Below are 26,560 nucleotides of genomic sequence, written 5' to 3' on the forward strand. Positions count from 1 at the left end.
TTACTCCATTATTTATCTTCTAATTTTCTAGTATTTGAATGTTTTTCAAATGGTCATAAAAATATGAAACACACATTAAAGAGGAGTGTGTCCACGCATCTGGACCGGAGCAGTGGGAGAAATGAGTTAATGTTACACTCAATGTTTCAGTGAAGTCTGGGCATCAGACTTTCATCATTTAGAGTTTCTGAGGAGGACAGTATCACGTCTGAGCTCCAGTTACTTAAAATCGACTCCAGTCAGAGAAATTTGTAGCTGGAGCTCCACTCAGGTTGACGGGTTGTAGATGGTGCAGCAGCCTCGCGTCATTCTATTGATCCTCTGAAGATAAAAAGCAACAACAGAGTGGAAAGTACCTCCACGGTTTAACCAACAACCTCCAGCTTTTAAGAAATCAGCATGAAAACTGGAGAAGAAATGGGCTCAAAGTCAAACAGAAGTGTTCCACGGCCTGGTGTATCTATATTTAAGCAGAAAAGTGTAAATACTGTGACTTTCCATTTAACTTTTTCACAATATTCCAATTTTTTGAGACTGAATTTTGAATTTTCACATTTGAAAATTTTATTCTGTGGTAGGAATCTGTACAACATTCAGGCTTTGCTTTCTGAAATGTGTGAACAAAAATACTTAACTTTTTCATGATTGTAATTTTCTGAGGTGTACCTGTTTGGGGGGGGGGGGGGTGATGGAGGGCGGAGATAAAACTACGCATGCGCACTATTTTCCGTCCCCTCCGCATCGCTCCCCTCCCTCCTCCCCCCCCCTCTCTTTTTCTGCAGCATCAGTACCACCCCCCCTCCACCCCCCCCACCCCCCCCCCCCCCCCCTCCTCCCTCCTCCCCCCCTCTCTCGCTCGGTTTTCCTGCCGGGCTGCTGCGTTGCGCGCTGCGGGGCCACACTGCGACCGCACCGAGGAGGAAGAGGAGAAAAGCCGCGGCGTTGAAGGGGGGGCCATCCGGAGCCAGAGCGGCGGAGCGCCACGAAGAAGGAGAAGAAGAAGGAGAAGAGGAGGAGGAGGAGGAGGAGGCTGTGAGGATAAAAAAAAAAAAAAAAAAAAAGCGGAGAATTCGGAGACGCGGCAGCGGCGGCGGCGGCAGAAGGCGGAGACGCGTCACACACCGCGCTGTTCTGTTCCTCCCTCCATCTCTGAGTCCGAGTCCAGGAGAGCCGAAGAGGAGCTCCGAGCCGAGCAGGAGGACGCGCACAGGACATCTTCGGGGAATCTCGGAGCGACGCGGCGTCGGAAACCTCCCCCCCTCCCCCCCGGACCAGGGCCGATTCTCCGTGTTTCAGCAGGCAGCGGCGCGGCGACACCATGAAGGACCGTACGGCGGAACTGCGAAGCGTAAGCTGACATTTTCCTCTTTCTCCCATCCCTGACGGCCTCCATCTTCCCACCTCTCCTCCTCCTCCTCCTCTTCCTCCTCCTCCTCCTCCTCCTGCGGCCGCTGCAGCCTCTCGGCCTCGCCGCCTCTCCTCCGGAGGAGCGGCGCGGCGCGGCGCGGTGCGCAGCGCGCAGGAAGCGCCGCCACAATTAACGGGATTTTGTGCGGGATTCTTGCGTGTGGCGCGAGGCTGCGCTGCGGCTCCACGAGCCTGCTTTCACGCTGTGAATACAGAGTGCGTGAAAGTGCAGCCGCAGAGTTGCGGGAGCCTGAAATGGAGGTGATGGGAGAAGGATGCTCGGTCCGCGGCGGGGAGGCGCACCGGCCGCGGCCTCGCGCCGCGCCGCGGATCCGCTCATTTTACGTTTTTTTTTTTTTTTTCCCCCAGTCATTAACGGCGGATGCTGGAGTGGCGGCGCGTTATACGCAGAGGCCCTGCCGCCGCCGCCGCGCCGCGCCGCGCGCGCCGCTCCTCCGCTCACGCAGCGCTGCGTGCATGACGGGAAAAGAGAAAACGGCTTAAAACGCTCCCATGCGTGCTAATTCTGATTCTGCCGTGCATGTCGATGCGTGCGTGCCTGGATGACCTGATGAAGAGGAGGAGGAGGAGGAGGAGTGTGGGGGGGTAAAGGAGGGAAAGGGATGGGGGGGTGGAGGAGGGGGGTGAACTGGAAATGCAGTGATTTTTTTTTTTCTTCCCGAGGCCGCAGCGCGCGCCTCCTCCCTGATGAAGAGTGTGTGTGGGGACCTCGGTCCGGACCGGGTGGGGGTAGAGGGGTGTGGGGGGGGTTCGGGGCTGGTTGGATCAGGGCGCAGGTGGAGCGGCGCGGCGCGGCGCGGAGGACGGACGGAGCGCTCCGCGTGCTGCCAGCCGCTCCTGCTGTCGGGTGATAACTGGGGGGGGGGGGGGGGGGGGTCTTTATTGTCCCACAGCCTCACCCATTTTCTGATTGTGAGGCTGCTGAGCACCGGGTGAGCCCGGAGGAGGTGGGAACGCGCGTGCGGCGTATGCGGGGCGATGCGGGTCTTTTCTGCGGCCGCTCGGAGCGAACAGCTGATGCCGGCGGTTTGGGCGGATCGAGGGTTTTTTTTTTTTTTTTTTTTTTTTGGGTGGGGGTGGATGTCGGGGGGGAGAAGGGGGGGGGGTCTGTCCGTCAGCTGGTCAAACTCTGCAGCAGCTCCACGCGCCTCCCGCCGACTGGCGGGTTCAAGCAGGTTCGCGTCAGGTTCCTCACATGTTCCGGATCCGTCCGTCTCCGAGCCGCCCGACATTTTTTATGAATCAACTCTCATTTCACTGCATCTCCTCCCCCCGCACCTCCTCCTGCTGAGGGTCACATCTCTGGATCGTCGGTGGATCGACTCCTGATCGATAGTTTGTGATCAATGAATCAGCAGCTGCACGGTGTGTGTGTGTGTGTGTGTGTGTGTGTGTGTGTGTGTGTGTGTGTGTGTGTGTGTGTGTGTGTGTGTGTGTGTGTGTGTGTGTGTGTGTGTGTGTGTGTCGGTAATTAGCATTAGAAAAGTGACAGCCTCAGCAGCGCCTGAGTTTACCGCACTGCTGTCCATACCTCCGTCCTCATCCATCACATCTTCCTCCTCGTCTCTCTTCTCACCTCCTCCATGGTCCTCCTCCTCATCCTCTCCTTTTCCATTCATCCTCTTCTCTTGTCCACCTCCTCACCATCCTCCTCCAGCCCTCTTTTTTTTAACCTTCTCTCAGCTTCCTCCTCCCCTCCTCTGTCTCCTCTTCATCATCCTCCCATCCCTCCTTCCCTCGGCCTCCTGTTACAAAAGCGCACCAAACAGAGCGAATGAATGAATGTGAATAAAGTGCTGATCTTCTCGGCGTCTGGAGGTTTGTCTCCACTTGACAGCTGCTGAATGAGCCGAAACCAGGAAGTGGGATTAATGCTGAGGCATGGAGAGACACAGGATGAGTTTTCAGATTTTGGATGAACTGGAATGCTCCAGATCAAAAATATGAAAAGAAAATATGTCAGGAAATGACCCGAAGTCATTTGAATGTTTCCAGACTGGAGAAAACACAAGTTTAACCTGTTGAAACTATAAACACATCAGACAATGAGATGAAGCACGTGTCATCTTCAACCAATCAGATCCAGTTCCCACATCAGGTCTGAGAGGATTTAAAGACGCTCTGACACACAGATCAGTGTTTGTTTCTCACCTGACGCCCAGACGCACGTCTCCCTCTAGTGGTGGTTTTAATGATGACAGCAGCAACAGGGGGAGGCAGGATGGGAGGAAGGCCCCATTCACCCAAAAACCTTTAAAAAAAACATAACATCGTTTTTCCATTATTGTGTCAGAAAGGTTTCACATTTACAAAACAAAATTTTAGAAACAATGTCTGTTTACATGAAAACGGTCAAAACACTGAAACGGATGTATTTATAGTGTGTGAGGCCTCGAGTTACCGTCCTGTCACTGTACTGCTGGTTGGTTTAGAAATTAATTACACAGGAATACGTGCAGAAAACAACACCAACAAAACTTTAACAGACGTATATGGACAGACCACCAAGTTGGATTGTTATTACGGTGACTGTCGACTCTGAAACTCCCAAGTCCAGGAGGATGTGGACTGGGAGTCATGACAGTCTGCAGGAAAACCCTCTTATTGTCCATAAGCAGAAGAACTGTTTGAGAAAAGTTGTGTTTTCCCCCATAGATGGAGTTGGAATGTTTCCATCATGGCAGGTGTTTTTGAAGAGTTACATTTTCGGTGTCTCAGAGCTCCGATCTCACGTCAGTAGACCTCCAAAACACTGCAGATGTGTGTGTGTGTTCACTTAAAAACAGAACTTTCACCATGTTTGATTCCTTAGTGACCACGAGAGAAAATAGTGTTTTTTTTTTAAGTTAGGAACAAAAACAAGATAAATGATGGCAAAATGCTTAAAAGCTTAAATGTTTGAGTAGTTTTAGTTAAATTGCTGCAAGTGGTGGGAAACATTCACGTATAGGGACGGACCCCAACAGCATGCTGGGAAACACTTCCTTCTTGTTGAATGATTTAAAAAGAAATATTTAATTTCGTCAGGTTGTGCTTTGTGATTAACATTTTTGGAAGCCCTGTGCATTATGCATACAGCCTTCCCTAAAACCTGTCAGCTAACTGGAGAACGACTGTTGCTAATGTTTCCATGACAACAGAGGTGCGCTACACCCATCGCCGTGATGGTGGTGGTTCAGTGAGGCAGCAGTGGGTGGCCCACCCACGCCGCCATGGCTTCCTGGAAGCAGCCGAGCTGCTGGCTGCTGTCGCAGGTTCGATTCCTCCCGGGCCATAACGCTTCACACCAAACTGGGTTTTGTGTGGCTGTCAGTGAAGTCGGGTTCAGGCTGGTGGTCAGAGTCGCTGCTGATGGGGAAAAAAAAAAGAAAAAAGAAAAACTTCATCTCAAACTGCTGCTGGAATTTTACTCCGATCGTTCTGACCAGTTGAGGATCATTTTTTTAGTTTTCACTGAGACGGACGATGGAAGTCGTCTTCACGATCATCACGCACCATTTCTAGTTTCTATTCGTTTCTCTCACATTTTGCTTTTCAGCCTCTGATCTTCACTCTGCGGATCCTCCTCTTCATATTTCACTCTATTCACTTCAGTTTTCAGAATCGTTCAAACTTCGCACACAGTGAGTGTAGCGCTATCGGAAGCCACCACTAGAGGCCGCTGTTTATCCACCTTCTGCCTCCAGGAGGCGCAGTTGAGTCTCACTGCTCCATATTTATGAAAACATCTGCGCTTCTCGTCTTCCTTTCCTCCATCCTTCACTTCTACTCTGCCTTTGTCCTGTCCTCCTTCATCCCTTCATCAGACCGCCATCTATAATCAATCATCACACCTTTAATAATAATCTCTCTATCCAACCTCTGTCATCCCTCCACCATCCTCCTATAATCCCTCGATTATCCCTCCGCCTGTAGTATTTATATCATCCCTCCATCCATCATTCCTCCATCACACCTCTATCATCCTACTATAATCCCGCCATCATCCCTCAATTTATAATCCCTGCGTAACTCCATCAATAATCCCTCCATCAGATCTCCATCATCTTTCATCCATTATTCTTCCATCATCCCTCCATCATCTCTCTATCATCCTACCATTATAATCATATAATCCCTCCATCAGATCTCCATCAACATCCCTCCATTGTCCTACTCTAATCCCTCCGTCATCCCTCTATCATCCCTCAATTTATAATCCCTACATAACTCCACCAATAATCCCTCCATCATCCCCTCCATCCATCATCCTTCCATCCATGATCTCTCCATCCATCATCCCTCTATCATCCTTCTATAACCCCTCCATCATCCCTTCATCCTCCTATAATCCCTCCATCATTCCTCCATCCATCATCCTCATAATCCCTCAATCATCCCTCTATCGTCCCTTCATTTCTAATCCCTACATCATGACTCCACCAATCACCCCTCAATCCCTCCCTTGATCTATAATTCCTCATCACACCTCTGCCATCCCTTCATCATCCATCCATTTATAATCCCTCCATCATCCTTCCACCTATGTAATCCCTCCATCCATCATCCATCTCTCACTTTTTCATCCCTTCCTTTCTTTTCAGCACACTTCCTCCTCTGTTACGTCTCCCTCATCCCTCCATCGTTACTTCCCCTCCTCCTCCATCACTCCACCCCTCCTCCTCTGCTCGCTCCCTCCATCCTCCGCGTGTGAAAACAGAAACCAGACTTTCTTCTTCTCTTCCTACTATCGTCCGTCCTTCTGCCGATGCTGACAGATGTTTTCCTCTGTATCATGTAACAGCAGCTCTGTAGTAATGAGGATGTTTTTATGTAATCCTCCACCTCACTGTGACGCTGCCCCCCGCCGCTCTGTGTGTTTGTGTGTGTGTGTGTGTGTGTGTGTGGGGAGGAGGGTGAGGCCTGCAGTGATGCTCTCAGATGATTTTAACATCAATATTGCAGGTGTGCAGATCTTTTTTACTCCAATGGAGTCATTAAGCAACTACAGAGACTTTTAACCTGAACAACAAACAAACAAACAAACAAACAAACAAACAAACAAACAAACAAACAAACAAAGGGATATTTCTCTGCACTAACTCTTTGAAAGTGAACAGTCCGTTGAATTGAAACAACAACAGAAACATCTCATTATCTTTGGTTTGACTGAGTCCTGCTGATCAGACCCATGGACCCAGCTTCTGTCTGAGGGGACGGATAAGAGAAAGAGAGAAACTCTGAAACAAATAATCTGTGTGTGTGTGTGAAAGAGTGTGTGTGAGACAGAGAGAGGTGCGCGGGCTGTATGTTCAGGCGGCGGCCTGCAGGGTCTCACCTGTGCAGAGGTCACATGACTCACCTGACAGTCAGAGAGGCGTTTGTTTATAGTGCCGGCGCGCCCCAGACGGACGGTGACGTGTTTCATTAATGAGAGCGGCAGATGGACGAGTGTGTGCTCGCCGGGCTGTATTTACACAGATAGGACGTGCACAATACACACGTGTGCTGAACACATATGTGTGTTTGTGGCCTTGTTTTCTATATTTATGGGAGCTTAACTTTACTGTGCGTGTGTGTGTGTGTGTCTGTGTGTGTGTGTGTGTTGAGGTGAAGATGAAGGTGGAGGGAGCTCAAATGTCGTATGGCAACATGAACTAAACGTGTTCTTTATTCTACAGCTCTAAAAATAAACGCTCCTCTTTACAAAGAGGCTGTGTCTTTGTGAAGGTGACCTGTTTGTCTTTACCCACTTTTAACGTCGCGCTCACACACCCAGCGGTTTCCATAAAAACACACCGAACACAAGCGGCTAAAATGAGAAGGTATAACCAACTTCCAAACTGAATTAAACATCATTCAAAAACCAAATGTGTGTCTGTACCTGTGAGAGAGCAGAGACAGTAATAGGTGTGGTTGTGTGAAGGTCCTCACACAGATGGTTAAACACCGCAGTCTTTACATCAACAGCTGGACCGACACACTCACACACTCCATTTAACACACCAGTGATTTTGTAGCAAAAATACAAACGACGTCACGTCTAAGTAAACACTGGTGTGTACTGTAAGTGACGACTGGATGAAACGTCCTGCTATTTCCAAAAAACTGGCTCTGATTTGGTCGAACACGGCTAAATTCACACTGTTAGCATTAGCTTTAATGCTAGCTGCACCAGTGCAGGAAGTCTGGCGGCGTCGGCAGTTTTCTCCTCGCTCCTCCACTCTTTGAAAACTTTTCGCCGCTGAGCGCCACATTCGGCAAATTTCATTCACGTGCGCTGCTGTGAACGACGGGAATGGATCAGATTAACGTGTATACATGCACACAGACACGGGAGTAATCTGACTACGATAATTTCATTGCTTCATTATCAGATTACAGCTGTTATCACTTCACATTATGCACGATTGCTGGGGTAATCAGATTACCAGCGAAATGTGAGAATGATCAGATTTTCAGTGTGCATGCAAACAGTCTCAGGATGAATTAACTGTATCTAAACTGGTCACACGCACACGCACACACACACACACACACACACACACACACACAGAGCGCTCTGCTGACCTAACAGTCCGGTGTGTGGGCTGATTGGTTAGAGGAGGCAGGTCATGTGATTTATAGTGGCGTCTCCATTTAATGGTCCTGTTATCGCTCCTGTGTGTGTGTGTGTGTGTGTGTGTGTGTGTGTGTGTGTGTGTGTGTGTGTGTGTGTGTGTGTGTGTCCTCATGTATTATATATACACTCCCCTCCCCCACAGCTCAGCCAGCAGCCTCACAAGAGCAGCACACCCTCTCGTCTTCCTCCTTCACTCCATCCTCCTCTCCGTCCCCTGAACCCTGAAGACTTGACGGCTCCGTCTCGGCCAATCGGAAAGCAGTCCGTCGAGCCAATCGGCTGCTGGGAAAAACATTTGATGAAGAGGAGGAGCGAAGGCCAAATTCCCCCACATCTCCGTCCCGATGCCGTCACGGGGTGATGGGAAACGAAGGCGGCGCCGCGAGAGTCACACTGATGTCACGAGTCTGTCGCCGGCGTTTCCCGTCAGACGCCATCGAGGCTGATTTGAGGAGCAGCGGTTCTTCATTCTGCTCTTTGGATCAGTAAATTCGAGTAGCAGTGGCACGTCATCTGTTAGTAGTGTTTCTGCCACTGCTGTGTAAACAGACAACGTTTTAAAAAGTTTTCACAAAAGCTTCGCGTCAGCGCAAAACAAGGAAACCTCAAATCCGACGTGTTTTCAGGTGGAACTTTGTGTAAACGGGGTCTGAAGCTAACAGGTGTGTGTGCAGGTGAACTTTCAGGTTCTGATCTCTCGATTCTCTGTTCTCGGCAACATTGAGAGACGTCTCAGCCGGCAGTCTGACACACACACACACACACACACACACACACACACACACACACACACACACACACACACACACACACACCTACACAAACGCAGCGTCTGTCGTCTTTCTTTGCGTCTATAAATAAACAGTCAGTTTGGATTTTCAGAGCTCAAATGCCAGAGGGACCTCACAGCTGAATAAAGAGCAAAGAAAAGGATGAGGAGGGCGGCGGCGAGGTCTTTATAGGGTCCAGTAATGGATGGAGGAGAGGAGGAAGAGGAGGGGGAGGAGAGACGAAGGTGAAATTCTGACCTATGAAGCCACCTTAAAAACCTTCGACTGGCTGACTGACGAGAAGTGCTGCGTTGAACGCAACGTCTCGTCTGTCTTGCAGGTTAAATAGGAACACAGCAGAGGCTGCAGCTCGTCAACACGCTGGCTCAATACTGCCACTTAGTGCACAGGAGGGGTATTACACCCACATTCAGACTGCAGCTCCACTGGACAGAATGTCAGGAGGCTGAAGTGTCCAGGAAGAGATGAAAACAGAGATGTGTGGAGAGGTTCTGACTCTCAGTCACATTAACTCAGGTGAAAATCCACCACAGCGATCTGGGAGCCTCATGTCTCAGAATCCTTCAGCCTCAGACTGACTGACGCATTCATAGTTTGAGCAGCTGTTGTGGAAAAATCCTTTTTTGATGGATTGTACAGATATGATCTTGTATTATCCTCACGGCTCTTCAAGTCTGAGAATATATAACAGAACAAGTCATCGTTGAGCTGAGTAAGAAGAAATCCATGTGGTCAGAAGGCAGAGCTGGTCGAGAGCAGGATTCCACCAAAAGGGACAGATTATGACTTTGCCCCAAATCAGATGTAGTTGGCGCTGTGCTGTTTCTCATGTTCCTAAACTGTGGGTCAGCTTCATATGGATGAGGGCGAGGTTCACTCCAGACAACCATACACACTTACATTCACACCTAGGGGCAACTTTGGGTCGCCAGTGAACCTTAAATGCATGTTTTTGGTTCGTGGGAGGAAGCCGGAGTACCCGGAGGGAACCCGCGCACACACAGAGAGAACATGGAAACTCCACACAGAAAGGCCCCAGGCCCTGGCCCGTATTTGAACCCAAGATCTTCTTGCTGTGAGGCAAGAGTGCTAGTCACTCAGAGCCTGACCAATAAGCCTTAATGGGGCTGTCCAGAACTGCAAGCAGAACGTCCACTGCAAAAAGGAAAAGAAAAGCTGTATGTATGTGTCTTTAGAAAGCCTCTGAGAGAAACGCTGATGTCTGGATTTATATAATTCATGATGGCAACGTCCCAGAAACTAAACACTAAAGTCTGCATGCATGTGACCCTGAGGTCAGAACACTTCAGGACACGAAGACTTGACCTCAGTCCAGCTTTAATGTCCTTCATTTATTTTTATTCATATTTTCTGATTCTCATGTGTGTTCCCTCGCCGTGTTGGCTTTCAGTATGTAGTGTGTCTGACAGTGAAATAGAGCATCTTCCCACTGACTCTGGGTCAGACATGTCAAGCAGCACCACTGACTGTCATAGAGACGGAGATGCTAACCGGTGCTGTTTAGCATAGCTGGTTGTTGTGTAGCACACTGTTGCACAGCTGGTTGTTAGCTAGCATATCCTGATTTTTTGTGCAGCACACTGATATTTCAGCATGTTGTTGTGCTTGTACACTGCTGTGTAGTGGATTTTTGTGTAGCCAGGTGTCCTGTAGCTGGTTTTTGTGTGTTTTCTGTGTGTGTGAGTGGTTTTGTGTGTATATTAGACTTGTGTTAACTCAGACTGATGGTGCGTTCAGGTGCTGTCGTCAGCCTCTGATTTCGGAGCGTCTCTGAAGGTGAACTCAGCCCGAGCGGTGATGCCTCTCACTGAGCACAGATGGACTCTGGGTAGAGCCAGGGCTCCCAGTGGATTGTGGGTAATGCGGCTCGCTGCTGGCATGGCTTATTGCACACACACACACACACACACACACACACACACACACACACGCAGTTACAGTGTGTTTATTCATGCAAAGAGACACACACATACACACACACACACACACTGTAACATTGTGTGTATTCATGCATACACACACTCACACACACACTGCTAGCAGCAGAACACAGTGTGACACCTGAGGTCAACGTCCTGATTTAAGTCTGCATGACAAGAGGGGGGAGGGGCAAATACACACGAAGGAAAGAAACAGCCCAAAAAAAATCCACTAGAAATCAGTATTCAAAAAAAAAACAAACTGTTTCTTAATTTAATCTTTTGTTTTTCTTCCAATGTTCGTCACAATTTAATCTCAAAAATGCTCATCAAGGCTTGATGTCCTAAAGGTGTTAAAGACGCTCCTCCAGTGAAGGGGAGTGAAACAGAGCGGGTACAGTTACAGTCACACTGCAACTGTCAATCAGACCGGCAGAACTGAAATGACCCGATGACATTAAACATCTCACAGTCGGACTGCCTGTAGCGCGCAGTGTCACAGACGAAAACTCATTTCCATCCTCTTCCTTCCTCCGGTTCTGAGCGGGGACGTGTTGGACGGTCCAGCAGGAATCGTTGCTTTCACAGGTTTTAATGTGTGTGAGGTGTCGTTTTTAAACGGGGAGTGTGTTGCAGCGACGGCTCCTGACTCAGAGGTGTGCTTGACGTGTTTGGGTTTCTGTGCGTTTGCGACGTCCCTCTGCAGATATTTGATCGTGCTCGCAGCAGCGGCGGCAGCAGCCTCTCCGTCCTCGCTCCCCTCCCCCACCCTCCAGCACCCAGCATCCTCCTCCGCCTGTTCCTCCCTTCCCCCACTCCATCCTCCCGTCGTCTTCATCTCCGTCCTGCTTCCAGCCTCCACGGCAGGGAGGGGCCCCTGCCGTCGCCGAGAGGGCCCGGAACGCCGCCTCCTCTCTGCCAGAAGGCCCGAATGTGAGCGAGTGAGCCCACTTGGTGAAAACGTCTCCAGTTTTGACCGTGTGATATGATGGCTTTTGAAATATACTCAGTACTTTAGGAGTCATTTGATGCGACGTCAGCTGATCTTCATCCTCCCTCAGCATCAAGGAAACACTTTATGAATGGAAACTGGCATTCGGGCCATAACCTGCCGGTACAGGGGCCACTTCGGGGCCGCAGGCCACCAGTTGGACACACAGAGAAACCATGTTCTGTTACACAGTGAGGAGCTTGACAGGATGTTAAGAATAATAACTGATCACCTAAAACCACAAAACCTCTGGAGGTTTCCGGAACACAGACACTGTGTGTTTTGTGGTTGTTGTGCTTTTCTGTGGTTGTGTTATGATTGTCATGTAAAGGGTAACTTCATCATCGCTGTGTGATTGATTGATTTATGGATATTGTGTTACGGTTATGTGGTTTTTCTGGTTGATGTGTGGTTGTTTTAAATAATTTCTTCGGGATGATTTTACAATTGTATTGTTGCGGTTGTGCATCGATTGTAGTGGGGTTGTGTTTTAAATAATTGCTCTGGGAATATTTAATGATTGTAGCTTAGCAGTTGTTTAAGAATTGTTACTTGTTTGTTGTGTGGTTATTTTTGATTAGTTATTTTTATGACAGTTATGTGGCTGTTTTATGGTTAATGTTGGGGTTGTTTTACTATTTTTACGTGGTTATTTTTTAATTGTTGTGTGGTGATTGTGTGCCTCCCTCAGCTATTCCCATCAGCTGTGACCTCTGACCTCTCGTTTGCGCGTGTGTGTGATTTGCCAGTTTTTAAAAATTTTATTGTCTTGGGAATTGAATATTACTGATTGTACTTTTTTTCTGTTATTTTGTTTCTTCTATAATTCAGTAATTTGATAAAACCCAGGCTGCACCGAGGGTCTTGTTTGTGGTTCTGGAGTGTGTGGGATCAGTTGGTCGTGTGAAGGTCGGCGAGTCCTCTGCTGTCACATCCGGAGGACGAGCCCTGCAATGCCTTCAGGGACCGTCTGAGTCAGAGCCGCACACACAGCAAGCAAGCAAGCCAGAGAAAAGCAGGGGAAAAGTCCTCTTTCGCTCAGTGAAGAAACTCAAAAACCAAAATCCAGGAACACTCTTAACGTGTCTGATCATCAAGTCTTTTTGGGCAGTTTCTGAAGACATAGGCTTTAGATCATCTTTTATATTTGGTACATTTCAGCTTCATAATTCAGTTAAAATTAATGCCAATTTGAAACAGAATTCAATATTTCTCCATTATGAGGGCTTTGAACACTGACCTCCTCAAAAACTGCTAAATTAAATCAAATATTTCAGTCGGTTAGCATTTCAACGGTGCTCTTCAAGAAACACGTCAAAATGATATAGTAAAGTATATTGATGGCTCTTATCAGAACATGTCAATCCTTGGTAGACCTGTCAGACCATGTTAGACCCTGCCAGGCCCTGTTAGACCCTGCCAGGCCCTTTCATACCATGTTAGACCCTGCCAGACCCTGTTATGGATCTGTCAGACCATGTTAGTTGCTATAAGACCCTGGCAGACCCTATCAAGCCCTGGTAGATTCTGTCAGACCTTTCCAGACCATATTTGACACTGTCAGACTCTGGTAAGCCCTGTCGGACCCTGCCAGACCCTTTCAAAACATGTTAGACTCCATCAAACTCTGGTAATACCGTGTCAGACCCTGGAAGACTCTGTCAGTCCATCTTAGACGGTACCAAAACCTGTCAGGTGCAGTCAGGCCCTTTCAAACCATATTTAACCCTGGTAGATCCTGTCAGACTCTGTCAGGGATTTTCTTGCCATTTTTAACTCTGTCAGACACTATTAGCCCTTGTCAGATCATCTCAGACACTATCAGACCCTGGTAGACCCTGTCAAGCCCTGTCAAGCCCTATCAGGCCCTGGTAGACCTTGTCAGACCCTACTAGCTCCTGTCAGGCCCTCTATGATCATGTCAGACACTACCAGATCCTGGTATACCCTGGTAGACCCTATCAAACTTTGTCAGACCGTGGTAGACCCTGTCAGGCCTTGCCAGACCCTGGTCATGTTGTCTTCAGTTGGATCAAAGCCAACTGGAAGCGTTCACAGGATCCAGATGTACGTTGGTTGATGTGAAACCGTCGAGGGCCGAACCGGGAGCAGTTCACCCATCACAGGTGAAATACGCCCCGTCAGGCCGTGTGTTTGCGCTCTGACAGGCAACACAAAGACGAGCACCTCTCCGACGGGAGGACGGAGGCGGCCGATTGGTGGACGGCGGAGTCCCCACCTTATCAGCTGAGAGCAGACCCAGCTTTGTGTTTCCCATGCTGCTCGGCAGCGGCTCCACCCCTGATTGAGTCTGTCTGGTGGGAGAAGGAGACAGATGGTTCGACCAATCAGGTTTCAGAGATTTGAAGAGATCACCTGTAGCTACAGTCTGACTTCAGATCCTGGTTTTTCCTGGTTCCTGCTGGATCATCTTATTTCCTGCTGTTGTGTTTTTTTCTTGTTTTCTGCCATTTCTTGTCAGTTTGTGCCTTTACTGTTGTGCTTTTAAGCTACGTCTCTGCAGTTTCGCTGCTGGCCTTCGCCGGTCTGCGGTGCTGGTCTTTCGGTCAGTGTGGGACTTGGTGGACTTGATCCTTCAGGGACTCGACTGCTGAACAAACTGCAGCACTGTGTGTCCTCCCGTCTGCTTCTGACCCTGTGCGAGTCTCCTCTGCAGTCACAGTGACGCAGGGTGAGGACGGGGGAGGGACGAGGGGAGAGAGATGCCTGTAAATAAACCCTGAACTGCATCTCGACGCAGCACTTTCTGTCGCTGTCGATGTAAAGAGCAAAAATCACAGAAACAACAGAAACTGCACAAAGGCTCACTTCAGATGTTCAAATCATTCATTTCCAGTTCAGCGTGTTGTAATTTAATATATTTACAAAGGTTTCAACTAGTTTGAATTGTTTATTGTTCACTAAAGACGAACAGAAAGTGCTTTCACGGATCTTCTGTCTGGATTTCACTGGTTTTGGTTTGCCTTGGCTGATTGGACAGATTGGTTGGTTTCTGGTGGATCTGGTTGGTTTGGATGAAGACTTGGCAGACTTTGGTCAGGATTAGTTTAACTGGTTGATTATGTCAGGCTGTGGTTGCTTTAGAAGAGACATTTTGTATGAAATCTGGTTGGTTTCGGTTAGTTTTAGTTAGTTTTCCTACTGTTTGGAGAACTGAGTCCTCTGATGTTTATTCAACCACAGAGGTCTGTTTTGTTTTTTTTTTCCCGCCTACTGTACACATCTGATGAAACATGAGTGATCTCTCACTTATGATCATGAGTATCTGTCCATTCACCAACCAGCTGTCCTGAACATTAAAAACATTTCTTCATCAAAGAACACTCAACTTTTCACTTGTTTTTCTTATTGAGAAACTATGAGATGGACGAGGCGTATGTCTGTGTGTGTGTGTGTGTGTGTGTGTGTGTGTGTGTGTTTTTATCAGTGCTAACACTCCGCTGGTTGTGTGTGTTTACAGGCTAAGGACAGTGACGATGATGAGGAGGTGGTGCAGGTGGACAGGGACCACTTCATGGACGAGTTCTTCGAGCAGGTGAGTCTCTCTCTCTCACACACACACACATAGTAACTGAAGCAGAATGAACTGGACAGTGTTTATGTGCGCCTGCTTCATTCATCTCTTTACTGGAGATAAAAGTAAGAAACAAATTTAATTTTCCTTCGGAATCAAAACAAACCCTCTCGATGTCAAACTACTTTAGCTTCTCGACTCAGGAGTCAATCTATGACTTTAGGCTCTGCAGAACATTTCCTGACCCTTTCCATCTCTTCCAGCACTCTTCAGTCTGCACTGGATGCTCTCCATACTTCAACATACACTCTCACTCATGCACAAAGTTGAGCAAACACACACACAGGAGCCACATTGCTGTGGTTAAACCACATATCAGGCATATATAATCGTATTAAAGAATTCTCTGACAGCAGGATGGTTTTTAGATGTGTGTTTTTTTCCATGAGTAAATCTTGTATTATTTTTTAAAGCGGACCTATTATGCAATTTTTCAGTCACGTCATATCGGTCGCAGAAGCCCAAAAACATAGTATATAAGTTTGTTTGCCCCAAATTCATCTTATGTTCGGGCGTTTGAGCGGTCCAAAAAGTGGCTCTGAGGAGCCCTCCTCCGAACAGCCTGATTTTCACAGCCTACTTTCCGGGATGCACTTGAACGCCTCTGGCCACGCCCACCTCAGCTTAAGTTTCAGTTTCATTTTCAAAAATGTGGTGTAGCGAGACATGGAGGAAAAAGACCATTTTTAAATTTGAACGTCTTAATGAGGCTACGGCAACACACACTACTATAACCACCTATCCAGGGACCCCCAAAGGCTGGATCCTCTTCAGAGGGGGAGTGGTGTTCCTCTTTCTGACGTCGAGAAGAGGAAGATTTCAGAATCGCGTGTTTCACTGTATATTTTCTTAAAAGTGGAGTGCGCAATTGAGGGAGGTGACTGAATTTTTCACTTCTGGGGGCTCATACAGAGGCTCTGGGAGGTAATATGACTGTAAAGACTCCTTTTTAAAGTGAATTTTGTGTAATATGACTCCTTTAATGGAGAGCCTGAAGACCACGACCAGCCAGTGTTGACTTTAAATCACTGTGTATGTGTGTGTGTTTGACCTCACCGTGTGTGTGTTCAGGTGGAGGAGATCCGAGGCTGTATAGAGAAGCTGTCGGAGGATGTGGAGCAGGTCAAGAAGCAGCACAGCGCCATCCTGGCCGCACCCAACCCTGACGAAAGTGAGTCTGCACACACACAATGATGAATACTGTAAGAAACCTTCAGTGGGTCCACCTCAGACCTTTGAGTGAAACTTGATCTTGTTAGTGTCCGTGATGAGCCTCCGAGGAAAAGGCTGGCGTGCTGCCATCCGTCATACCGTTGTGTATGTGTGTGTGTGTGCGAGCGATGGGGGGAGAATGGGGGCACGCCATGACTCAGCAACAATGAGTCAATGTCACCGTTGAGGCTTCAAGCCAAGTCTGTCAGACAGAGTCCCCGCTCCACCCCAGCCTGCTCCAGGTGGAGCAGGGACTCGGTCGACCTTTTGGAGCTCCTTCCTGGTTTTCCTGCTCAGTTGGCTCCATGAGTCCAGTCGGTTGTGTAAGTTTGGTCACATCAGAAGGTTCGATAAGTTCAGTACGTTCAGCAGGATCAGAAAGTCCAGAAAGCCGGGTAGGTTCAGGAAGTTCAGAAATGTAGGTGATCTCTGAAGGTTCAGAAGTTCTGTCGAATCGGAAGCTTCAGTAGTTTTAATTGTTCTTTTTCCTTTTCTCTGCTTGTTTTTCTCTTTTGTTCTCGCATGACCATTGATTTTACTTCTTTTTCTTTTTCTTCCTTTTTGCTTCCTCCTGTTTTACTGTTCATGTCCTGACTCCGCCCCCACCTGACTCCGCCCCTCTTTGACTCTGTCCCTCCTCCCTGACTCCGCCCTCTGACCCCTGACTCCTCCCACCCAGTCCCTGACTCCGCCCCCTGTGTTTCCTCCTGCATGCTGCTGTGGCGTCTGTAATCTGCATGAAGTCAAACTTCTGAGGAGACGGAGATTTTCTGACGACACTTCTCTGTAAGTTTACGTAGAAAATGCAACTTTGAAGCTACGCTAGGTTCTTTAAAGCTCCGGCCACACAAACACAAGGCCTTGTTCACACTTCACTTTGTGAAATCTTATTTGCAAAGACTTTAAATGTACTTTAAATGTCGAATAAAGAGTTTCAGGACGCTTACTGACCAGTGGGGTAACACACAGCTACCAGAAGATCTCACTGTGATCACAGAAGTAGCATTTATTTCTAACAAATAAGCCATGCCCATTTTCACTTTTATCTTTTTTTTAAAGTAAAATGCTACGTGGGAAATTAAGTTTTTTTCCTTCCTTACGCCGCCATGGGGAGAGAGCTACCCGTTAAAGTACCGATCAGTCCTGCGTGTTGATAAATTTGTCGACTTTCACTGGTTTCCCTGTGTTGATCGATGAGGAAGTTGTTGTTGTAGCTGTATCTGATTATGCCAGACTCATCACATACATCAGGTAATCAATAGACACACACACACACACACACACACACACACACACGGTCCATGGTGTGTGGGAAAAGTCCCACAAAAAACACGGACACTATTGCCAATGTTCACCTGAACAGAAACCCAGGGTCAGGTCGGAGTCCAGTCTTCTTTCTGAGACCCTTGAAAGGCTCATTTCTCTATCAGGACGACCGACACCCACCACTCTGCAGAGAAAACTCAGCTACTCGCACAGAGAGAACAAGCTATTCACTTCTCCCAGTCATGGATTCTGACGTGGAGGTGCTGGTCCACATCCCAGCCGCTGGATGTCTGGAACTGTTCCAGGAAATGCTGGAGGCCCCTGCATGACGGTGACATTCCTCCCACATGATGCTCTCCTGGATTTGACCGTGCTTCAGCATCATGTCCATGAAAAGTCCAGCACCCACCTCGAGCAAGTCCTACTGAATGCAGAGCTCTCACACATGGACACAGCTCTCACAGCAGAGGTACCAAGACCAGACAGCCTGCTGCAGTGGTTCTGGTTCTATATTCTCCCTTAGAACCTCCCTCAAGGGACACGATTATAGTCTTTCTCTGGGTTTACCTATGCAGACTGGCTCGTCACACTCCCGTGCCCCCTCGATACTCTGCGAGAGGGCGAGAAGCTGGTACATGGTTCCACAGCCTGAACAGACTTTGCATTGTTTCTCTTGTATCCCAGGTTCAACTATGGGTCTTAGTCTAGCAGTTCCTCAAGGATTCTTAGAAGGGTGATACCTCAATAGTTGGCACAGACTTTGGGACCACCACCCCAGTGCGAGCGGGCTGCACCCGAGGTCCAGCGATACGGTGGAGGTTTGCCAACCAAGACAAACCCACAGTATCCACCGCTCTGAGCAACCTCAGATTCTCATCCTCTCCTCGGGATTTTCCAGCAAGGAATTTCTTGATTATCTGAGCGTTATCCATCAGGCGAATGGACAAGGACACCCCAGAAGCCTCCAGCTCTGCCTCCTCTCGGGGAGGCACGTCTCCCAGGTTCAGGGGATCTGGATGTCAGAACGTTTCTGAAAAGTCTTAGACTTCAACAGCCTGTGTTGGATTGGTCCGTGAAACGTGGCTGACATTCGCGTCACGTGACGAAAGCCACAAGAGTAAGATTTTGGGGGCTGGTGGGGAGGGGGGGGGGGGGGGGGGGTGTCTCATGGTGAGACAGAGGAGGAGGAGGAGGAGGAGGAGGAGTGGTGGCACTGCAGCACTCGTAAATCTGACTGCACTGCTGCAGCTACACCACACCTTCAGCTGCACCTCCTCCTCCTCCTCCTGTCGCTGCTCCTCCTCTTCCACTGCTTCCTCCACTCCTGCTGTTCCTCCTCTCACTGCAAAACACATTAAATCTCTTTCCCCATTACTATTTCAGTTTTAGTCCTTCTCAGTTTCTTACACAGCTCCCTTAACGACACTGCTTCACCTTTTTTTTGCCCCTTCAATAAAACGGATTTCAATTATTAATGTGATCAACACAACTCCAGCTGATATACGTATCAAACAGTGCAATTAACGGGAAGCCGCACTGTGGTACAGTGGTTAGCCCTCTTACCTCACAGCGGAATGCGCTGGGTTCAATTACTGTCTAGTACTCTGTGTGGTTTGCATGTTCTCCCTGTGTGTGTGTAGATATGCGTCTGTTTTTTTCCTACAGTCATTTTAAGCATCAACATTGTGAACAGTCCCTTAACCATGCTGAGTCTACAGGCCACTGGTGTGTGTGAATAAAGAAAAACCACTTGTTCTGGAATTTCAACATTAAAAGAAGGTACATAAACAAGAAAATATTGTTTCAAGACACACTCTGTCTTCGTGACTCGTTTAACACAGACCTTGTGTCAATCACTGTCAAGAGTAAACTCCAGCAACACTCATCAACTTTCCTTCTTTTTTTTTTTAAATGAAAATAATTCCTCTGAACACTCAGCGTTATACGGGACTTTATGTGGACACAGTTTGGATTTAAATACAATTTACGAACCTGTTAAAGGTGGATAAATGAGCTGGGATGAAGACGAGATGAATCACACTGTGTTCCAGACTGATTCTGAGTGTGTCCTCCTTTATCGATCCCCTCAGCAACAACAACCACACAAGAGTTCCCCCCGTCCCCACCTCAAGACTCTCTCAGTACAACCTAAATAAATCATCTTAAAACACACGACAGTGAAACATGAAATGATGAATGAATATTTCTGAACACTTTCCTCAACAACCCTCCTGTCACTACACCTCCTCCTCATAAAGGACTGTTCTGTTCCAGTGAAATCATTTTTCAGGCGTGTGCCTCCACGTTTTCACTTAATTAAATCTTACTTTTGTCATCTTAAAGCTGTAGATCTGACAGTAAAGTGGGCGTGTCTCATGGAGAGGGGGGGTCAGTGTGTCCTACTGGAGGGGGCGTGTCTTCTGGAGTGGGCGTGTCCCAAAGCAGAGCGTTTCAAAGTGTTGTCATGCTGAAAAGAAATAATAAATCATGAAAATATGTAAATCGGCTGACTTTTTGTAACAAGCTGTGTCTTTTCCTTTGTGCAGAGACCAAGCAGGAGTTGGAGGACCTCACAGCTGACATCAAGAAGACAGCCAATAAAGTTCGCTCAAAATTAAAAGGTAGGAAATTGGTCAGTTTGCTCAAGATTTTCACTGAATGCCTATGGACAGTTTCATTGAACAATTTACTGAGTTTTTTTATGTACATATATATATATATATATATATATATATATATATATATATATATATATATATATATATATATATATATATATGTACATATATATGTACATATATATACATATATATATATATATATATATATATATATATATATATATATATATATATATATGTATATGTATACATATATGTATATACACACACTTGTACATACACACAGCACAGGTCCAGCAGTGTTGTTGACGATTGTAAAGGTTCAAGGACATCACTGCTTTAATGTAGACAGCCAGAGGATGGAACCCCGCCCCCCCAACCCCAACACACGCACACACACACACACACACACACACACACACACACACACACACACACACACACACACAAACACACACACACACACACACTATATGCAGTCTGAGGACTGCGATGTTGGAGATGAAGCTATAATTGGAATCCCCACGAGGTGACAACCAGTGTTACTGTCCGCACACACACACACACACACACACACACACACACACACACACACACGCACACACACACACACACACACACACACACACGCACACACACACACACACACACACACACACACACACACACACACACACACACACACAGAGTCAGCGGTCTATGCACTGTCGATCTGCAGGGTTTGTTGCTTCTCATTTGTTTTAGCACAAGCGTTTCCCCCACCTTGACCTCTCTGAAGCGGGGTCGGGACGGTGCAGCAGCAGAACTGTGAAGATGCATCAACACCAAGCTGCGGATGCTCAGTGAGCTGCAGTGAGGAGATGCGCGCAGCTTATCCACAACATATTCATGAACACACACACACACACATATTTGGTCGAGTCCCTGTGTGTCACCCAACAGACATTTGTCTCCACGATGTCTGCCAAACCCGACCACACACGCAGTGGAAAATATTATATAAGCACATTTTTCATGGTGTCACCATCACATGACACCGAGATTGACCTGTGGCTGGTCGCCACGGTAACCACGTACAGGTTAGAGACACACACTAACACACAGACGTTAGCAACGATGCACACACAGTCACATAAAATGATCAGCAAATAGAAACAGCAGCTGTTTCTGACAATTTTGCTCAAATCTGCAGTAACACACAGTTCCTCCCAGAAATAAACACAATACTTACACACAAAAAAATCATAACAATATTATGAACACAGTCTGTAGACATAGAAAGTTTGATCGTAAAATAGAAAGTATCGATGCAGAACAGTTGTAGAGTTTCAGGTCCACAGGAAGGAAGGACCTCCTGTAACCCTCTGGTCCTTCCTGGTGGGAGGAGTCTGTACGTCAAGGTAAGGCGGTGCCTTGGACCGGGACATCATGGAGGGCTGAGAGACACTGATCAGTCTGGACATCAGTCTGGACCATCTGTACAGAGCCCATAACCGCTCTCCATAGACACAGTCTTTCTCAAGAAAAGTTCCCATGTGATTTTTTTGCTTGAAATAACTCTCTCTCTCTCTCTCTCTCTCTCTCTCTCTCTCTCTCTCTCTCTCTCTCTCTCTTTCCTTCCGTGTCTGAGCAGCAATCGAGCAGAGCATCGAGCAGGAGGAGGGTCTCAACAGATCATCAGCAGATCTCCGAATCCGCAAGACACAGGTCAGACATCTGTCCTCAGTCAGCTGAGAGCTGCTGGGCGAATTTGGAGTTACCCTCCCAGTTTACTGTGGCTGTGGCTTGGCCGGTGGAGCGGGTGTCTTTCAGTTTGAAGGTTGCTGGCTTGATTCTCCATGTTGAAAATGTTCCTGTGCTTCCTGTGGATGGAGCACCTGGTATGGCAGCCACATCCCTGGGTGAATGGGTGAATGTTATTAACAATGTAAAATGCAAAACTGAAGTGAAGCCATTTAGTTACTTGGTAAAGTTCCTCTTGTTAATGATAGTCACACATTGATTAAGAAGCAAAGAAACAGCAGCTCTGCAACGGTTTTCAACCACAACAAAAGCAACTGGAGTAACTATAAGTAAGTTATTTCATGAAAGTATAGATTAGGAGTTAAAGCACTGCTGATCAGGCAATACTGAAAACGAGCCAACGGCTTTAAACATCTCCTAGTCTGAGGTCAATAACGATTACAGAATAGTCTGCAGCCTCATAGATACTTTGAAGGTCAGTAATCATTACAGCATCTCTTCATCCAGTCTGCTGCCACCTGATGGACCAGAGGAGAAGTGCAGCGGCCACACAGACTCAAGCACACCCATGTCTGTACTTGGTTTGCTACTAGAAGAAGGTGTGAGTGCACCTGGCTCTTAAAGGAGACGTGCAGTCCATCTGACTTCACGATAAACAGCAGGATCTGCAAAGTTTCCACTCATTCTTTTTATTTACCAGTCAAAATGAAAAAGAAAAAAACATTTGACTGTGAGATGAAGAGCGTGGTGCCGGCTGTCTGTTCACAAGTCCTTCCGTCCACGTTTTCTCGCAGCACTCGACGCTGTCACGTAAGTTTGTGGAGGTGATGACTGAGTACAACACCACGCAGTCCAAGTACCGTGATCGCTGCAAGGACCGTATCCAGAGACAGCTGGAGATCAGTGAGTCTGAAACACGCTAACGACACGTCTGCTACACGCTAACATCACATCTGCCGCTCACTAACCACGCGTAGTGGTTGTAGTTATAGGTTGTAGTTACAGTTCAGCTGCTTTTCGCTGACTTGGCGTGAGTCTGTTCAGGTGATATCAGGTGAGGTCAGGTGTGGTGACGATGCACCATGTGACCGTTTGGTGCTCTCTCTGCTTCCTGTCCGCAGCTGGAAGAACCACCACCAACGAGGAGCTGGAGGACATGTTGGAGAGTGGCAAACTGGCCATCTTCACCGATGATGTAAGCACCGCACCTGAGTCACATGTTTACCTGCGCCATTTGGCATCCCGAATGGCCTGGAGGTGCGCTGATACATCAAGTGAAGGCAGTCATTGTCACTAACACAATACTGGGCGCGAGGAGATGAGCTTTTCTTGTGAAGGAGCTGCTTTACGTCCTTCAAATTAAAAGCTCAGGTCTCTGCGGGAGCCGCTGAGGTTTGTGATGTAACTGAACACCGGCTGTCAACCTGAGCTCCTCTGGCTGAAGACACGCCCACCGGGGATGTCACAGGCGGTCAGTGTGAGGCAGGTTCACAGCAGGTATTCACTTCCTCTCAGAGCAGGTGAGTCCAGACATCTGCTGCCATCCATGTTTTCAACCAGTGCTCCCTGCATTGGATCTCAGTGGATGATGACAGTGAGTTAGCAGCGTCATGCTAACGTGCCTTGCTGGATCACGGCACTGGGTTAGCAGTGTAGCGCTAACGTCTGTAGCTCTCCCCCTGCAGATCAAGATGGACTCTCAAATGACCAAACAGGCTCTGAATGAGATCGAGACCCGACACACTGAGATCATCAAGCTGGAAAACAGCATTCGCGAGCTGCATGACATGTTTGTCGACATGGCCATGCTGGTGGAAAGTCAGGTACGTCACGCCGCGTTCGCACCGCATCTCCTTGCCAGATGGCAGCAGTTTCTCCAGTGTGTGTTGAGTCTGGCCGGGTTTGTGCACGGGGTGTGTTTCAGGGAGAGATGATTGACAGAATTGAGTACAACGTGGAGCACTCCGTCGACTACGTGGAGCGAGCCGTCTCAGACACCAAGAAGGCCGTCAAATACCAGAGCCAGGCCCGCAAGGTAACGTTTACCCACCAGAACCCATCATATGGCTCCAGGTCACCGAGTCACGGCGTCACTGAGGAGCAGACTGATGAGGCATTCACGGGGTGGAGGAACTCTGAACTTCTCTTGCACAAAGCTGATGGAGTGCTGTGACTCTGGTGCTTTGTCCTTGTTTGAACTCTCATTAACTCAGTTTTTCCACGACTCATAATAAAGCTCCATAAAAAAAAAAACAGGGATTAGAAAAATGAGAGTGATTACTCGGCTGTGTTTTAGAGTTCAGGCTACATAGTAGCCCTTCCAGGATTAAATGGCTCATAGAGAGCCAACTTCATTTGACTCAATCAGTGCGTTGATATCTCTGATGGTCAGTCCGAAAAGCTGATTTGCGGTTAAGTTGATTAATGCAGTTAATAATGCACAGTTCATGAAAATGTATTCATGTCTGTCCTCTTGTAGTCAGCGTGACTCTCAGTCAGCTCTGCACTGTGCTCTTCGAACGTAAAACATCACAAACACTAGAAAATTGATCGGGATGTGCAGCACGAGCCTCTAACCGCTTCCTGTCAAAGAATATTTCCTTTAACTTCCTGTTTTGAAGTCACCGATCTTCACTGGAGTCCTCCTGTCTTGGCCCACCACCCCCTGACTGCAGAGCTCCAGTGCCCCTCCCTCTCTGCAGGTCCGCTTGTCTCCATGGTGACCTGGCTGCACACCTGCGGGTCATTTTGTCTCCATGGTGACCGAACTGCACACCTGCAGTCTCCGACTGACCATGATTCAGCACTTTCTGACACAGCTGCACTGAAGGATCGGTGTGGAGCCGCCGTCTCCCTTTCTAGATCCGGCTGATGTCAAACGAAACTCAGTGATCGTGTTCATTTTCTGGTTATGGATTTGCAGTAGTCGTGACAAATTTGTCACCAAAAACTGGCAGCGTCAGGTGCCAGCCAGCAGACTGGAGCGGCTAACTACGAGCTAGGGTCCTGCGTGGTGTCCTCCACATTATCGGAGGTGCGCAAAGTGCTGTGGATGATGCTTCTCCTGTGAAGTGCATTTACTACACCATCATCTGGACCACTTGAGGATTTCCTTAAACATGCCCCATGACCAAGTACAACTGACCAATCACAGCCCTTATGGTTTGCATACTTCCCCTTCGACTCTGCAGAACTTTGATACTTATTGAGGAATTGTTGGAAGTGTGCGATGGGCGATGTGGAGGTCTTCCTGCGGAGGTGACTCACAGTAGTGCGCTGGCGTGTTACGTCTTCTTCCTGTCCCATCTTCATCGTCTCTCTCTGTTCCTCTTCTCTCCTGCAGAAGAAGATCATGATCATCATCTGCTGCGTCATCCTCGGCGTAGTCCTGGCGTCGTCCATCGGCGGCACGCTGGGCTTTTAAGACACTCCGCCCCCGCCGCCACGATGATCGACGCCGACCGACCGTCCGACCGACAGCCAGCAGAGAAAAAGAAACACCGACGACGACGACAACAACACAAAAACTTGAAATACAGATGCAAGACAGAAAACCAATCAGCTAGGAAGAGATAAAGGAAGCAATCACAGATCAGAGGAAAGAGCAGGGAACGGGCGGGGCTCCAAAACTGAGAAAAACACAATAAAAACACCATCACATTATAGCTGACGTAACTATACCGCATATACAAAAGAGGGTACAAAGAAACCTATTTATTAAACATGTACATGTAAATGTATTGAACATATGAAGCAACACTTGGGTTAGCTACCTGTACAAACCTAGAATCCCACATTCACTTGTTTGTTTGTTTTGCCTTGATTCTTATTTTTTAACCGTTTCTTTCGTTTTTTCGGGAGTCTCCGAAGACAGCCACGGTGACAGCTGCAGGGTGGGAGGCCCTCTGAGCTCTCAGCTCTACGGCCCAAAGTTCCACAATGTTCCGGAGCCTTCTGGAACATTGGGGAATGTCCCCCGGGCTCCGACAGAACCCCCTCTGCCCCCTGTTTCCGGGAGGGAGGGGCCAACCCCACCATCAGCCGCCTCTTTACAACCCCTCTCATTGGTTGCTTGCTCGTGTCCCTCACCCCAGTCAGCCCATCAGAGGGGAGCTGCCACACCTCAGCCACGCCCCTCTCGCCGCCGGTCAGCCGGTCGGAGGGCGGGGGCCATCGCTGCTGCGTGGCAGGTTTCCGCTACAACGACCTCCTCTTCCTGTAACAGCGATCCAACCAAAGAGCAGGGGGGAGGGAGCTCTGGTCATCCCGCTGAATCTGATTGGCCAGTGGCAGGAAAAAAAGGTTTGACTGACAGGGGACATGTGGGCAGGGCGGGAGGTCGGCGGGTTTCAGGAGGGAGGAGACGGACAGT

General features: G+C 48.1%; 1 protein-coding gene across 1 annotated transcript; it reads left to right on the forward strand.

The window, feature by feature from the left end:
* The first annotated feature begins 841 nt into the window (after positions 1–841).
* On the forward strand, positions 842–26,108 carry stx1b (syntaxin 1B). The gene is made up of 10 exons (XM_030089019.1): positions 842–1,348; positions 15,233–15,307; positions 16,418–16,517; positions 20,371–20,445; positions 22,079–22,152; positions 22,983–23,091; positions 23,310–23,383; positions 23,874–24,011; positions 24,113–24,223; positions 25,532–26,108. Exons 1-10 carry the CDS (start codon positions 1,319–1,321, stop codon positions 25,610–25,612), a joined length of 867 nt encoding a protein of 288 aa, XP_029944879.1. The 5' UTR covers positions 842–1,318; the 3' UTR covers positions 25,613–26,108.
* Positions 26,109–26,560: the final 452 nt, after the last annotated feature.

The sequence above is a fragment of the Salarias fasciatus genome, chromosome 4 (assembly GCF_902148845.1).
Source record: "Salarias fasciatus chromosome 4, fSalaFa1.1, whole genome shotgun sequence".
NCBI lineage: Eukaryota > Metazoa > Chordata > Actinopteri > Blenniiformes > Blenniidae > Salarias > Salarias fasciatus.

What these genes read in the sequence shown, in the direction of transcription:
- stx1b (XM_030089019.1), top strand. Translation starts at nt 1,319, where the DNA reads ATGAAGGACCGTACGGCGGAACTGCGAAGC. An exon ending in TGGCCATCTTCACCGATGAT is followed by an intron (nt 23,384 to 23,873) that starts GTAAGCACCGCA and finishes CTCCCCCTGCAG; the next exon opens with ATCAAGATGGACTCTCAAAT. An exon ending in ACCAGAGCCAGGCCCGCAAG is followed by an intron (nt 24,224 to 25,531) that starts GTAACGTTTACC and finishes TCTCTCCTGCAG; the next exon opens with AAGAAGATCATGATCATCAT.